Source organism: Mustela lutreola, chromosome 14 (genome assembly GCF_030435805.1).
Source record: "Mustela lutreola isolate mMusLut2 chromosome 14, mMusLut2.pri, whole genome shotgun sequence".
In the NCBI taxonomy this organism is placed as follows: domain Eukaryota; kingdom Metazoa; phylum Chordata; class Mammalia; order Carnivora; family Mustelidae; genus Mustela; species Mustela lutreola.
The window spans coordinates 22298567-22315741 of record NC_081303.1 but is presented as its reverse complement, the minus strand read 5'-3'; the positions used below and the strand labels follow the sequence as shown (position 1 = coordinate 22315741).

The window sequence follows — 17175 nt, the reverse complement described above, 5'->3', positions numbered from 1 at the left end:
AAATATTGGGATATAATTGTATGCTATTTGGTAACAAAATTAAAAAACAAATAATAAATAATGTTCATTAAGTACACAGACAAACTGAAGGCTTTTTAAGTAAAAACAAACTACAAATTATGTAAAATCTTTAGGTCAAAATATCTTTAACCATACAAACATTAAATTAATGTCCTTTTACAAGAAGACAGAAACATACTAAATACTTTATTAGTGAGAACTCCTAGTTCAGCATGGACACTGGCAGCAAGAGAATAATAGGATATAAATATATTTATCCTAGCATTCATCTTTGTTCATGCTATAGATTATATCAGATCTTTGTTCATGTTTAGATTTGTTCTAGGTTCTTTGTTTATTTATAGATTATCTCTTTGTTTATGCTATAGATTATATCAAATCCAAACCCTAAAATGGAAGAAGCCAAAAGCCAAAGTTTGGAAGAAGACTTTGAAGGACAGGCCACACATACAGGTAAAGCAAATCCAGAAGAAAAAAAATTACTAAGTTAAAATTAAATGTGGATATCTCTAATGTTCTTACTGCCATTATTCAGTATGAAATCTAAGTAATAACTTTGAATGCTTTGATGGAATGATTTAAAAATATTTGAATGGGGAAACTAATGTGAAATCAAATACTCTTAGAGTAGTTTTATTTAGATGTCAAAGAATGAGAAAAACACTAAATATTGAGAATTTCTTACTACATAATTATCATAAGGCCTCTTCTACACTATAATTAAGCTCTTTCCTCTCTAATTTCCCCCACTGTGAACATTCCTTACAATTGTAAGCAGTACTAGACCAAAAGGTACATAGTTTTTAATTTTAATTTTTGTATATGAAAAAATAAAGAGATGATAAAACATTCTTAAATCAAATGGATTTCAGTATTCCTCTAGAAAACCTAAGACTTCAACTCATTTCACCCAGAGCCTGTTTTCCTAATCTGTTAAATTGTATGGGACTGTATAAATGCCACTATTAAGAGTTTAAAAATCAAATAGCGTGTCAGTTTTAAAGTTCAGTTTGTACCTCTTAAGCTTCTTCACTTATTTTGTATACCTTCAACTAGTATAATATTGTATATCAACTCTACTTCAGTTAAAAAATAAATAACACTTAAAAATAAATAAAAATAACAGGTTGGGGTTTTAACTCCATTGCATCTTATTAAACTAATATTTTCCTCTTTCTTTTAATAATACAAAATGTAGCCTTTAAATTTAGTCAGAAAGTTGAATGAGTTCACATGAGTATGAGACAAAATAAATGAGAATTCATTTTATTATTTTATTTTATTTTATCATTTATTTATGAGTGGGGGTAGAGGCAGAAGGAGGGGGGCTCCCAGCTGGATGGGAAGCCCCGCCTGGACTTGATCCCAGGATCTGAAGATCATGACCTGAGCTGAAGGCAGATGCTGAACTGACTGAGCCCCCCAGGTATCCTAGGAATTCATTTTATAACAATAATATGAAGAGTACCTTTCTAAGTATGATGGAACCAAGAAACCATAGAGGAAGACCAATAAATTTAGCTATAAAAATGAGGGAGGGATATTTGTTATGCTCCACAAATAAGTGAAACCATATGATAATTGACTCTCTCTGCTTGACTGATTTCACTCAGCATAATCTCTTCCAGTCCGTCCATGTTGCTACAAAAGGTGGGTATTCATCCTTTCTGATGGAGGCATAATACTCCATAGTGTATATGGACCACATCTTTCTTATCCATTCGTCCATTGAAGGGCATCTTGGTTCTTTCCATAGTTTGGCAACCGTGGCCATTGCTGCTATAAACATTTGGGTACAGATGGCCCTTCTTTTCACGACATCTGTATCTTTGGGGTAAATACCCAGGAGTGCAATTGCAGGGTCAGAGGGAAGTTCTATTTTTAATTTCTTGAGGAATGTCCACACTGTTCTCCAAAGAGGCTGCACCAACTTACATTCCCACGAACAGTGTAAGAGGGTTCCCCATTCTCCACATCCTCTCCAACACATGTTGTTTCCTGTTTTGTTAATTTTGGCCATTCTAACTGGTGTAAGGTGATATCTCAATGTGGTTTTAATTTTAATCTCCCTGAGGGCTAATGATGATGAACATTTTTTCATGTGTCTGACAGCCATTTGTATGTCTTGATTGGAGAAGTGTCTGTTCATATCTTCTTCCCATTTTTTGATATGTTTGCCTGTTTCATGTGTGTTGAGTTTGAGGAGTTCATTATAGATCCTGGATATCAACCTTTTGTCTGTATTGTCATTTGCAAATATCTTCTCCCATTCCGTGGGTTGCCTCTTTGTTTTTTTGACTGTTTCCTTTGCTGTGCAGAAGCTTTTGATTTTGATGAAGTCCCAAAAGTTTATTTTCGCTTTAGTTTCCTTTGCCTTTGGAGACATATCTTGAAAGAAGATGCTGTGGCTGATATCGAAGAGATTACTGCCTATGTTCTCCTCTATGATTCTGATGGATTCCTGTCTCACATTGAGGTCTTTTATCCATTTTGAGTTTATCTTTGTGTACAGTGTAAGAGAATTGATGGGACTGGAAGAGATTATGCTGAGTGAAATAAGTCAAGCAGAGAGAGTCAATTATCGTATAGTTTCACTTATTTGTGGAGCATATCAAATATCATGGAGGACAAGGGGTATTAGAGAGGAGAAAGGGGTTGGGATAAATTGGAAGGGGAGGTGACCCATGAGAGACTATGGACTCTGAAAAACAATTTGAGGGGTTTGAAGTGGCGGGGTGTGGGAGGTTGGGGTACCAGGTGCTGGGTATTATAGAGGGCACAGATTGCATGGAGCACTGGGTGTGGTGAAAAAATAATGAATACTGTTTTTCTGAAAATAAATAAATTGAAAAAATTTAAAAAAAAAAAAAGAGGGAGGGAGGGGAGGGGTCAAGATGGCGGAGAAGTAGGAGGCTGAGACTACTTCAGCTAGCAGATCACCTAGATAGCTTATCTAAAGATTGCAAACACCTGCAAATCCATCGGCAGATCGAAGAGAAGAAGAACAGCAATTCTAGAAACAGAAAAACAACCACTTTCTGAAAGGTGGGACTGGCGGAGAAGTGAATCCAAAGCGATGGGAAGATAGACCCTGGGGGGAGGGGCCAGCTCCCAGCAAGCAGCGGAGCAATGGAGCACAAAATCAGGACTTTTGAAAGTCTGTTCCACTAGGGACATCGCTCCAGAGGCTAAACCGGGGCAAAGCCCATGCGGGGTCAGCGTGGCCTCAGGCCCCGCAGGGTCACAGAAGGATCGGGGGTGTCTGAGTGTCACAGAGCTTGCGGGTATTGGAACGGGAAAGCCTGCTACAGAGACAGAGCCGACAGTAAGATCACAGCTCGGGGTTACCTTGAATCGGTCGCAGGCTTGGTGAGCTCGGCGTGTGGCCGGAGGTCAGGCGGACGGGAGTTACTGGGTGCTGTTCTCTGAGGACACACTGAGGAGTGGGGCCGCGGGCTCTTGGCTCCTCCAGGCCTGAGACCAGGAGGCCGCCATTTGTATTCCTGTCCTCCGGGAGTCTACGGAAAGCGCTCAGGGAACAAAAGCTCCTGAAGCAAAGCAGAGCGGATTACTCAGCCCGGCCCCTGGTAAGGGTGGTGCAATTGCGCTTGGGGCAAAGACACTTGAGAATCACTACACCGGCCCCTCCCCCAGAATATCAACAAGAAATCCAGCCAAGACCAAGTTCACCTACCAAAGAGTGCGGTTTCAATACCAAGGAGAGCAGCAGAATTCCAGAGGGGGATAAAGCAAAGCACAGAACTCATGGCTTTCTCCCTGTGATTTTTTATTCTTGCAGTTAATTTAATTTTTTTTCTTTTTCATTTTTTTTCGCTTCCTCTGCTAAAATTTTTTTTTACTTTTACCCTTTTCTTTTTTAACATTTTTAACTAGTTTATCTAATATATATTTTTTTCTTTTTTCTTTTTATTTATTCGTTTTTCTTTTTTTAATTCTTTTCTTTTCTTTCTTTTTCTTTCTTTCTTTCTGAACCTCTTTTTATCCCCTTTCTCCCCCCTCACGATTTGGGATCTCTTCTGATTTGGTTAAAGCATATTTTCCTGGGGTTGTTGCCACCCTCTTAGTATTTTACTTGCTCCTTCATATACTCTTATCTGGACAAAATGACAAGGCGGAAAAATTCACCAAAAAAAAAGAACAAGAGGCAGTACCGAAGGCTAGGGACCTAATCAATACAGACATTGGTAATATGTCAGATGTAGAGTTCAGAATGACTATTCTCAAGCTTATAGCCGGGCTCGAAAAAGCCATGGAAGATATTAGAGAAACCCTCTCGGGAGATATAAAATCCATTTCTGGAGAAATAAAAGAACTAAAATCTAACCAAGTGGAAATCAAAAAAGCTATTAATGAGGTGCAATCAAAAATGGAGGCTCTCACTGCTAGGATAAATGAGGCAGAAGAAAGAATTAGAGATATAGAATTGTCAATTAACCAAATGACAGAGAATAAAGAAGCTGAGCAAAAGAGGGACAAACAGCTACTGGACCATGAGGGGAGAATTCGAGAGATAAGTGACACCATAAGATGAAACAACATTAGAATAATTGGGATCCAGAAGAAGAAGAAAGAGAGAGGGGGGCAGAAGGTATACTGGAGAGAATTATTGGGGAGAATTTCCCCAATATGGCAAAGGGAATGAGCATCAAAATTCAGGAGGTTCAGAGAACGCCCCTCAAAATCAATAAGAATAGGCCCACACCCCATCACCTAATAGTAAAATTTACAAGTCTTAGTGACAAAGAGAAAATCCTGAAAGCAGCCCGGGAAAAGAATTCTGTAACATACAATAGTAAAAATATTAGATTGGCAGCTCACTTATCCACAGAGACCTGGCAGGTCAGAAAGAGCTGGCATGATATATTCAGAGCACTAAACGAGAAGAACATGCAGCCAAGAATACTATATCTAGCTAGGCTATCATTGAAAATAGAAGGAGAGATTAAAAGCTTCCAGGACAAACAAAACCTGAAAGAATTTGCAAACACCAAACCAGCTATACAGGAAATATTGAAAGGGGTCCTCTAAGCAAAGAGAAAGCCTACAAGTGGTAGATCAGAAAGGAACAGAGACAATAAACAGTAACAGTCACCTTACAGGCAATACAGTGGCACTAAATTTATATCTCTCAATAGTTACCCTGAATGTTAATGGGCTAAATGCCCCAATCAAAAGACACAGGGTATCAGAATGGATAAAAAAAAACAAAACCCATCTATATGTTGCCTCCAAGAAACTCATTTTAAGCCCGAAGACACCTCCAGATTTAAAGTGAGGGGGTGGAAAAGAATTTACCATGCTAATGGACATCAGAAGAAAGCAGGAGTGGCAATCCTTATATCACATCAATTAGATTTTAAGCCAAAGACTATAATAAGAGATGAGGAAGGGCACTATATCATACTCAAAGGGTCTGTCCAACAAGAAGATCTAACAATTTTAAATATCTATGCCCCCAACGTGGGAGCAGCCAACTATATAAACCAATTAATAACAAAATCAAAGAAACACATCAACAATAATACAATAATAGTAGGGGACTTTAACACTCCCCTCACTGAAATGGACAGATCATCCAAGCAAAAAATCAACAAGGAAATAAAGACGTTAAGCGACACACTGGACCAGATGGACATCACAGATATATTCAGAACATTTCATCCCAAAGCAACATTCTTCTCTAGTGCACATGGGACATTCTCCAGAATAGATCACATCCTTGGTCCTAAATCAGGACTCAACCAGTATCAAAAGATTGGGATCATTCCCTGCATATTTTCAGACCACAATGCTCTGAAGCTAGAACTCAACCACAAAAGGAAGTTTGGAAAGAACCCAAATACATGGAGACTAAACAGCATCCTTCTAACGAATGAATGGGTCAACTGGGAAATTAAAGAAGAATCGAAAAAAATCATGGAAACAAATGATAATGAAAATACAACGGTTCAAAACATGTGCGACAAAACAAAGGCAGTCCTGAGAGGAAGATATATAGCGGTACAAGCCTTTCTCAAGAAACAAGAAAGGTCTCAGGTACAAAACCTAACGCTACACCTAAAGGAGCTGGAGAAAGAACAGAAAGAAACCCTAAGCCCAGAAAGAGAAGAGAAATCATAAAGATCAGAGCAGAAATCAATGAAATAGAAACCAAAAAAACAATAGAACAAATCAACAAAACTAGGAGCTGGTTCTTTGAAAGAATTAATAAAATTGATAAATTCCTGGCCAGACTTCTCAAAAAGAAAAGAGAAAGGACACAAATAAATAAAATCATGAATGAAAGAAGAGAGATTACAACTAACACCAGAGAAATACAAACTATTATAAGAACATACTATGAGCAACTCTACGCCAACAAATTTGACAATTGGAAAATAATGGATGCATTCCTAGAAACATATAAACTACCACAACGGAACCAGAAAGAAATAGAAAGCCTGAACAGACCCATAACCAGTAAGGAGATTGAAACAGTCATTAAAAATCTCCAAACAAACAAAAGCCCAGGGCCAGATGACTTCCTGGGGGAATTCTACCAAACATTTAAAAAAGAACTAATTCCTATTCTCCTGAAACTGTTCCAAAAAAAAGAAATGGAAGGAAAACTTCCAAACTCATTTTATGAGGCCAGCATCACCTTGATCCCAAAACCAGACAAGGATCCCACCAAAAAAGAGAGCTATAGACCAATATCCTTGATGAACACAGATGCGAAAATTCTCACCAAAATACTAGCCAATAGGATTCAACAGTACATTAAAAGGATTATTCACCATGACCAAGTGGGATTTATTCCAGGCCTGCAAGTTTGGTTCAACATCCGCAAATCAGTCAATGTGATACAACACATCAATAAAAGAAAGAACAAGAACCATATGATACTCTCAATAGATGCTGAAAAAGCATTTGACAAGGTACAGCATCCCTTCCTGATCAAAACTCTTCAAAGTGTAGGGATAGAGGGCACATACCTCAATATCATCAAAGCCATCTATGAAAAACCCACCGCAAATATCATTCTCAATGGAGAAAAACTGAAAGCTTTTCCGCTAAGGTCAGGAACACGGCAGGGATGTCCATTATCACCACTGTTATTCAACATAGTACTAGAAGTCCTAGCCTCAGCAATCAGACAACAAAAGGAAATTAAAGGCATCCAAATTGACAAAGAAGAAGTCAAACTATCACTCTTTGCAGATGATATGATACTATATGTGGAAAACCCAAAAGACTCCACTCCAAAACTGCTAGAACTTGTACAGGAATTCAGTAAAGTGTCAGGACATAAAATCAATGCACAAAAATCAGTTGCATTTCTCTACACCAACAACAAGACAAAAGAAAGAGAAATTAAGGAGTCAATCCCATTTACAATTGCACCCCAAGCCATAAGATACCTAGGAATAAACCTAACCAAAGAGGCACAGAATCTATACTCAGAAAACTATAAAGTACTCATGAAAGAAATTGAGGAAGACACAAAGAAATGGAAAAATGTTCCATGCTCCTGGATTGGAAGAATAAATATTGTGAAAATGTCTATGCTACCTAAAGCAATCTACACATTTAATGCAATTCCTGTCCAAGTACCACCCATCTTTTTCAAAGAAATGGAACAAATAATTCCAAAATTTATATGGAACCAGAAAAGACCTCGAATAGCCAAAGGGATATTGAAAAAGAAAGCCAAAGTTGGTGGCATCACAATTCCGGACTTCAAGCTCTATTACAAAGCTGTCATCATCAAGACAGCATGGTACTGACACAAAAACAGACACATAGATCAATGGAACAGAATAGAGAGCCCAGAAATAGACCCTCAACTCTATGGTCAACTAATCTTCGACAAAGCAGGAAAGAATGTCCAATGGAAAAAAGACAGCCTCTTCAATAAATGGTGTTGGGAAAATTGGACAGCCACACGCAGAAAAATGAAATTGGACCATTTCCTTACACCACACACAAAAATAGACTCAAAATGGATGAAGGACCTCAATGTGCGAAAGGAATCCATCAAAATCTTTGAGGAGAACACAGGCAGCAACCTCTTTGACCTCAGCCACAGCAACATCTTCCTAGGAACATCGCCAAAGGCAAGGGAAGCAACGGCAAAAATGTACTCTTGGGATTTCATCAAGATCAAAAGCTTTTGCACAGCAAAGGAAACAGTTAACAAAACCAAAAGACAACTGACAGAATGGGAGAAGATATTTGCAAACGACATATCAGATAAAGGACTAGTGTCCAGAATCTATAAAGAACTTAGCAAACTCAACACCCAAAGAACAAATAATCTAATCAAGAAATGGGCAGAGGACATGAACAGACATTTCTGCAAAGAAGACATCCAGATGGCCAACAGACACATGAAAAAGTGCTCCATATCACTCGGCATCAGGGAAATACAAATCAAAACCACAATGAGATATCACCTCACACCAGTCAGAATGGCTAAAATCAACAAGACAAGAAATAACAGATGCTGGCGAGGATGCAGAGAAAGGGGAACCCTCCTACACTGCTGGTGGGAATGCAAGCTGGTGCAACCACTCTGGAAAACAGCATGGAGGTTCCTCAAAATGTTGAAAATAGAACTGCCCTATGACCCAGCAATTGCACTACTGGGTATTTACCCTAAAGATACAAACGTAGTGATCCAAAGGGGCACGTGCACCCAAATGTTTATAGCAGCAATGTCCACAATAGCCAAACTATGGAAAGAACCTAGATGTCCATCAATAGATGAATGGATCAAGAAGATGTGGTATATATACACAATGGAATACTATGCAGCCATCAAAAGAAATGAAATCTTGCCTTTTGCGACAACGTGGATGTAACTAGAGCATATCATGCTTAGCAAAATAAGTCAAGCAGAGAACGACAACTATCATATGATCTCCCTGATATGAGGAAGTGGTAATGCAACATGGGGGCTTAAGTGGGTAGGAGAAGAATAAATGAAAAAGATGGGATTGGGACGGAGACAAACCATAAGTGACTCTTAATCTCACAAAACAAACTGAGGGTTGCTGGGGGGAGGGGAGTTGGAAGAAGGGGGGTGGGGTTATGGACATTGGGGAGGGTATGTGCCTTGGTGAGTGCTGTTAAGTGTATAAACCTGGCGATTCACAGACCTGTACCCCTGGGGATAAAAATATATGTTTATAAAAAATTAAAAATTAAAAAAAAATGAGGGAGGGAGGGAAGGAAGGAAATAAATGTCTGCTATTTAATAGGTCATTATAGCTAATTTCAAAAAACTTTTGACAAAATGGAGGAAACTAGCTGCAATTCAATTGACAAAGGGTTAATTTCCTAATAAATACTGAAAGCACCTACAAATCAATAAGAAAAATAACAACACTCAAGTGGAGAAAAAAGCAAAAGACAGACAATTGAAAAAATAGCCTTTATGAAGTAGTACTATTGTGAGATATGTTTTTTTCCCACACTGTTTGTAAAAGTAAAAAGTTTATAAGACACTTTGAAAAGAGGCATACCCATACATTACTGTTAGGGGTGTAAACTAGTACAACCTCCTTAAGAGTAGTTTAGCAATATCAAAATTAGAAATATACATGCTTTATGACCAATCAATTTTACTACAACAACCTATAGATAGACCTACATGGATTGAAAAAAAATGGATGTGCAAGGTTCTTCACTCAGGAATATATATTACAGAAAAAATGGGGAGGAAACAATATACATCAACAAAAAACTTTTTAAAGCATATGAATATCTAACAATGGAATACTATGTCTCCATTTTTTTAAAAAGAATCTCTTTATGCATATGAAAAAATGAGCTATATTATGAATTAAGAAAAGCAAGGCAAGAAAAAGCATCTGTAATATACTACTACTTGTAAAAAAAGAGAGGAGAAAGCAGATTTTCTACACATGCTACACACATGCATATTTTGCATATACAGAAAATATATCTGAAAGATGAATACAAGTGAACAACCAATAATGATTGACTATAATTTTAATATAAGTAACTTTATATTAAAAATATATATTATCTTTGGGGTAAATACCCAGTAGTGCAATTGCAGGGTCATAGGGAAAGTCTATTTTTAATTTCTTAAGGAATCTCCACACTGTTCTTCAAATTGGCTGCACCAACTTGCATTCCCACCAACAGTATAGGAGGTTCCCCTTTCTCCACATCCTCTCCATCACATGTTGTTTCCTGTCTTGGAAATTTTGGTCATTCTACCTGGTGTAAGGTGGTATCTCAATGTGGTTTTAACTCGAATCTCCCTGATGGCTAGTGATGATGAACATTTTTTCATATGCCTGATAGCCATTTGTATGTCTTCATTGGAGAAGTGTCTGTACATGTCTTCTGCCCATTTTTTGACATGATTATCTGTTTTGTGTGTGTTGAGTTTGAGAAGTTCTTAATAGATCCTGGATATCAGCCTTTTGTCTGTACTGTCATTTGTGAATATCTTCTCCCATTCCATGGGTTGCCTCTTTGTTTTGTTGACTGTTTCCTTTGCTGTGCAGAAGCTTTTGATCTTGATGAAGTCCCACTTTTGTTTCCTTTGCCTTTGGAGACATATCTTGAAAGAAGTTGCTGTGGCTGATAATCGAAGAGGTTACTGCCTATGTTCTCCTCTAGGATTCTGATGGATTCCTGTCTCACATTGAGGTCTTTTATCCATTTTGAGTTTATCTTTGTTTACGGTGTAAGAGAATGGTCAAGTTTCATTCTTCTACGTATAACTGTCCAATTTTCCCAGCATCATTTATTGAAGAGACTGTCTTTTCTCCACTGTATATTTTTTTCCTGCTTTGTTGAAGATTATTTGACCATAGAGTTGAGGATCCATATCTGGGCTTTCTACTCTGTTCCGCTGGTCTATTTTGTTTTCTGTCTGTTTTTAATGCCAGTACCAAGCTGTCTTGGTGATCACAGCTTTGTAGTAAAGCTTGAAATCTGGTAACATGATGCCACCAGTTTTGTCTTTCTTTTTCAACATTTCCTTAGCAATTCAGGGTCTCTTCTGATTCCATACATATTTTAGGATTATTTGCTCCAGCTCTTTGGAAAATACCAGTGGGATTTTGATCAGAATGACATTAAGAATATAGATTGCTCTAGGCAGTATAGACATTTTAGCAATGTTTATTCTTCCTATCCAAAGCATACATACAGATGTAGTGAAAAGAAGGGCCATCTGTACCCCAATGGTCATAGCAGCAATGGCCACGGTCACCAAACTGTGGAAAGAACCAAGATGCCCTTCAACGGACAAATGGATAAGAAAGATGTGGTCCATATACACTACGGAGTATTATGCCTCCGTCAGAAAAAATGAATACCCAACTTTTGTATCAACATGGATAGGACTGGAAGAGATTATGCTGAGTGAAATAAGTCAAGCAGAGAGAATCAATAATCATATGGTTTTGCTTATTTGTGGAGCATAACAAATAACATGGAGGACATGGGGAGATGGAGAGGAGAAGGGATTTGAGGGAAATTGGAGGGGAAGATAAACCATTAGAGACTCTGAAAAACAATCTGAGGGTTTTGAAGGGGCGGGGTTTTGGAGGGTGGGGGAGCCTGGAGGGCACGTATTGCATGAAGCACTGGGTGTGGTGCATAAACAATGAATTCTGTTACACTGAAAAGAAATTAAGTTAAAACAAAGAAAATATATATATAATATAAATAAAGTAATTATTAAGAAATATGTGGAAGAAAGAGAATACATCCACACATATAATACTAAAGGTATAGATATGGCTAATCTTTAGTGAAGGATATTTAAAACTCCATATTTCCAAGAATTTTGACCTTCCAAGCAATTTTATTATTTACCAAGACAACTGAACATCTGAATTCTAGTTGGATCATCCTTGAATTAATTAGTTTTTCCTAAATCTGCAAATCCCTTCCTCTCCTTTGTAAAAGGTTCTTAGAATCTTAAAAGGAATTGGGTGATTATGTAATAATTTTCTCATAGCCTTTTAGTTCTGTTAATTGAAGTCAGGTCTTCACTCACTGGTTGTTTCATATGTGCTATTGTTGTTTTCTGGATCTTGATATCACTTCAATTTGTTTCTCTGATAATCCTAGTGTCCCTAATGATAGTGTGGTGCCAATTCTAGATTATTGCTGAAGCTTCCTTCTTATTTAATAAAAGTGTTATTTTTCTAAAATTCTAATTCCCCTACCTATTCTAAATTTTTAATATCTTTACCCCCAAATTTTGTCAATAGCTGAAAGTACATAATTTGTATTTTCATTAATGTAGATGTTTCAGAGAAATTCTTAGCCAAAACCTATCTAACAAGATTAACATGGGAAAACATTTTTATGAGCAGGGAAGTCAGGCATTTCTAGCCCAAGCAATGTTCTTTAAATGATACAGAGGATGACAAGTCTATTCCAATGGTGATACTTATACAAAATTCAATTGTATGAATAGTTGTTTTGAAAATGAAGAGGGAAACAATTTGTTTTTTCTTTTATTCCAGGACCCAAAGGAGTAATAAATGACTGGAGAAAGTTTAAATTAGAGAGTGAAGACAGAGATTCAATTCCACCTAGCAAGAAGGAAATTCTCAGACAAATGTCTTCTCCTCACGATAGAAATAACAAAGACTTAAAAGAAAGATTCAGCAGAAAGGTAAGGAAAAATCAGTAGTTATAACTTACAGTGTGTATTCAGTCTAAATGACTGTAAAGAATCACTTTAGAGATATAAAATAGATATATTTCAAAAATATTTATTATGATATTGTTTATGTTGGCCACTCCCCCTAAAAAAACCCCAGGAAATGAAGTAAATGCGTTACAAGAATGAGTTACAAATACACGAGCTGACTTACAGGCAGTTCTATAATATGAGAAAGCAAGATACAGAGTATTTTAAGTTATATGATTATCTCATTCTCTAGAGCAAAGGGGAAAAACACATCACTGTATATATTTTTACACTTATAGAATTACATGATTTTTACACTTATAGAATTACATGAGCAGTATATAGAAAAGTATGGGGGAAATAAAAGTATGGAAAGACATTCACCAATCTGACAATATTGGTTATTTAGAAGGGTGGAATTTGTTGAGAGATCTCAACTTCCTTTTCCAAATAGGAGAAAGAAGGTAAGCAGAATAAGCCACATTTTTTTTAAGGTATCAAGATATTTTTAAAGCAGAATTTTTTTTAAATCTCATTTATTGTTACATAATGTGTATGTCCATGTGCTATGTCAAAATATGTTAATGGGGATTATCTCAGAGTATTAGAGTGGTGAATTTCACTATTTATTACTTCCTGCTTTTAGCTTTTAGTGTTTTTGAATCCTTATAATTAGCATATATTATTTATATAACAATAATAACAACAATCATATTTTTTTAAAAAAGATTTTATTTATTTATTTGACAGGGAGAGAGATCACAAGTAGACAGAGAGGCAGGCAGAAAGAGAGGGGTAGCAGACTTCCCACTAAGCAGAAAGACTGAAGCGGGGCTCAATCCTAGGACCCTGAGACCATGACCTGAGCTGAAGGCAGAGGCTTAACCCAATGAGTCACCCAGGCACCCCAACATCAATTGTATTAATTTAAAACCCATTAAGTGACTTCCATTGGGGAATAAATCACGTTAGTGGGTTATATATCTCCAAACAAACCAATGTATATGGGTTGTATATTGATTCTCAACAGACAGACTACATCGGAAACATACTTGGTTCTAGGCTTCTGGCCATTGTAAAAATCTTCAAGTCTAAGAATTTGTTTCCAGGGAGCCTGGGTGGCTCTGTGGATTAAGCCTCTGCCTTCGGCTCAGGTTGTGATCTCAGGGTCGTAGGATGGAGTCCCACATTGGGCTCTCTGCTTGGCAGGGAGCCTGCTTCCTCCTCTCTCTCTCTCTCTGCCTGCCTCTCTGCCTACTTGTGATCTCTCTCTGTCAAATAAATAAATAAAATCTTAAAAAAAAAAAAAAAACAAAAAAATAAAGAGTTTAAAAAAAAAAGAATTTGTTTCCAGATTTGGGTTCCTTAACAGACACACTACATGATACAGTTGAGTCAATTAACTTTTCCCATCTGAAGAATTGCAACAACACATCCTCTCTTTGTTTTGAAAAGATGTGAAGAGAAAATAAATATGAAAGTATTCAAAACATGTAAAATGCCCTACAAGTGAGAGACATTATGATTATTGAAAATGTTGCAAGGTTAAGCTTGAGAAATATATCTGAATGCCTAAACACCTGAATATGTGATTGGAACAAGATCTCACAAATGCCTATGTAAATCAGTATTACAATACTGATACAATATTTTTATGGTTCAGTCTGTTAAATTAACAGTACTATGGTGCAACTTAAAAGTTATATAAAGCATCTAATTTTTTTAGAGTTAAAAAAATAAAATTGAGAATTATCTTAAAGCAAAAAAGTAATATGACAGGGAAAAGAATGAAGACATTAGAGAAGCAAATATAAGAGGCAGAAATGAGAAGGAATTAATGAAAGAACAAGATATTTCTACTTAACCTGAATCATAGTATCATCTATAAAATGAGAGTAATAATACCTACCTCACAGTTTCATTGTGAGATTTGAGTAAAATAACCTATGTAAAGTGCCTAAAGACATATTAGATTTTCCATAAAAACTAGCTTCTTGTCTTCTTAATTCTCCTCCACTTTAAAAATTATCAGCAGCTGCTATTTGAGATGCTACTTGATGGCAAAGCAGCAGCAGAAAATCCCCTTGAGAGCCATCCAACTTCTGTGGTTCTGGCGGCACCACGTCTCTCAATAACACAATCTCCCACATACGTATATGTATATATGTATTTTGGTGAAGGAGGAGACTGTTTAACATTCTGTAGAATAAGTTAATAATGGTGTAGCTATTTAAAAAGGCTCTGCAGGTATTTTATACCCCAGCTGCAGTGGAAAGTAACTGTGTTGGAAGACAGAAGTTAAGTCTTTTCTCACTTTAGCCTAAACCAGTAGATAAGAATTACCTTCAGGTAATTTAAAGCTCATTTAAAGATGGCTCACTCAACCTCATGCATACAAGATTTAATTCAGTAGATCTGGGGTGGTGCTCCAAAATTTGCTTTTACCAGAATTTCTCAGGTGCTGCTGACACAGCATCAACCTCTTGAATGATCTGATGAACTCCAAATAATAATAAAATCTTTCTTGCTTGAACTCCATTCCATATATTCCAAATGGTCAGTAAGTGATAAGACATTTTTTTAAGGATATAATCTTTTGTGGAGGAGACATTAATATCTAAAGGCATTTGTTAGGGGTACATTTAAGTTGTGTGTGTATGCCTTTTTATTATTTATGAAAGCCACTCCAGAGTAGACCCTGGTGGAATTTTTTCACCCTAAGTAATGGGTAGCTAAGTGGCACATTTTTCTCACAGACACTGTAACCATCTCATGGCTCAACTACATTCAGCAATATTTAGCCATGCATTTAATCAAGCAATAATTACTGCATTCCTATTATGTGCCAGATGCTACAGCAGATAATGAGGAGAGATGAATGATACAAAATTCCTGCCCGATGGACATATCAGTTATAAAAACTATTATGAAATAAATAAGTACATGATACAATGTCAGGTAGTATTTGTTGCTATGAAGAAAAATAAACCAATATTAGGAATAGAAAGCATGGTGTGGGAACTCTTTGAGGTAGTATAATCAAAGAAGGTAACATTTGAACAAAGACTTGAAAGTAGTAAAGGAGGAAAAGGCTTCCACACCAGGAGTGAAATAGGGCAGTGGGGAGAAAACAGTAAATGCAAACTCTTTGAGTTGAGAATGGGTTTGGTATGTCTAAAAATTATAAATTTCTGAGGGCACCTAGGTGGCTCAGGTTAAGCATCTGCCTTGGCTCAGGTCATGATTCCAGGGTCCTGGGATGGAGCTCTGCAGAAGGCTCCTGCTCAGCAGGAAGCCTGTTTCACCTTCTCCCTCTGCCCCTCCCCACTACTCGTGCACACGCATGCTCTCTCTCAAATAAATAAATAACATCTTTTAAAAAAGTAAAAAAAAGAATATAAATTTCTCACCAAATTATATCAATCATTTCTTTTGTCTATTTCTAGATGAGCATTCAAGAATATGAATTAATTCACCGAGACAAAGAAGATGAAAATTGTCTGCGTAAATACCGTAGACAGTGTATGCAGGATATGCACCAGAAGCTGAGTTTTGGGCCTAGATATGGGTTTGTGTATGAGCTGGAAACTGGGGAGCAGTTCCTGGAAACCATTGGAAAGGAGCAGAAAATCACCACAATTGTTGTTCATATTTATGAAGATGGTATTAAGGGTTGTGATGCTCTAAACAGTAGCTTTACATGCCTCGCAGCTGAATACCCTATGGTCAAGTTTTGTAAAATAAAAGCTTCTAATACAGGTGCTGGGGATCGCTTTTCCTCAGAGGTACTCCCCACACTGCTTGTCTACAAAGGTGGGGAACTCATAAGCAATTTTATCAGTGTTACAGAACAATTTGCTGAAGAATTTTTTTCTGGGGATGTGGAGTCTTTCCTAAATGAATATGGATTACTACCTGAAAGAGAGATACATGCCCTAGATCAGACCAACATGGAAGAAGATACTGAATAAAGAGTCACTATGTCAACATCTCATACTTCTCCAAGTTAAATATTGATTTTCGTAGTATCCATATTCCTTTAGAGAACACAAAGTATGCCTGTGGCTATTTTAATTTGTAAGAAAAAAAAAGACTAACACTAAAATTATTTGATTGGCATTTCTTATTTTCTTAAATGCATAGAAGTCTTTACTACAAAATATTGTAGTCTTCAGCAACGTGTTAGTCAAAGAGGATATGGATAATATTGTGTTGGTTTTCAAAAATCTCTTTTAAGTTATGTGTTGGCTTTTTTACTCTTTTTTTCCTCAGTAGTATTATTTGGACTTTTAAAATCATATTATCAATTATAATTTTGCTCATGTGATAAGAATAAAGTTTCACGAGGAAATAACTTTTCTATTTGAATTCTGTTCTTTCACAAGTACTATATTATTAGGGCCCTAAAAGCATTATACAACCCAAAATATTTTAAAAAATCATTCAGTAAGGTATTTTAC

General features: G+C 36.7%; 1 protein-coding gene across 1 annotated transcript; it reads left to right on the top strand.

The window, feature by feature from the left end:
- Window positions 1–395: 395 nt before the first annotated feature.
- On the top strand, window positions 396–16686 carry PDC (phosducin). The gene is made up of 3 exons (XM_059146221.1): window positions 396–474; window positions 12546–12697; window positions 16162–16686. The coding sequence occupies exons 1-3, from the start codon at window positions 414–416 to the stop codon at window positions 16684–16686; spliced, it is 738 nt and encodes a 245-aa protein (XP_059002204.1). The 5' UTR covers window positions 396–413.
- Window positions 16687–17175: the final 489 nt, after the last annotated feature.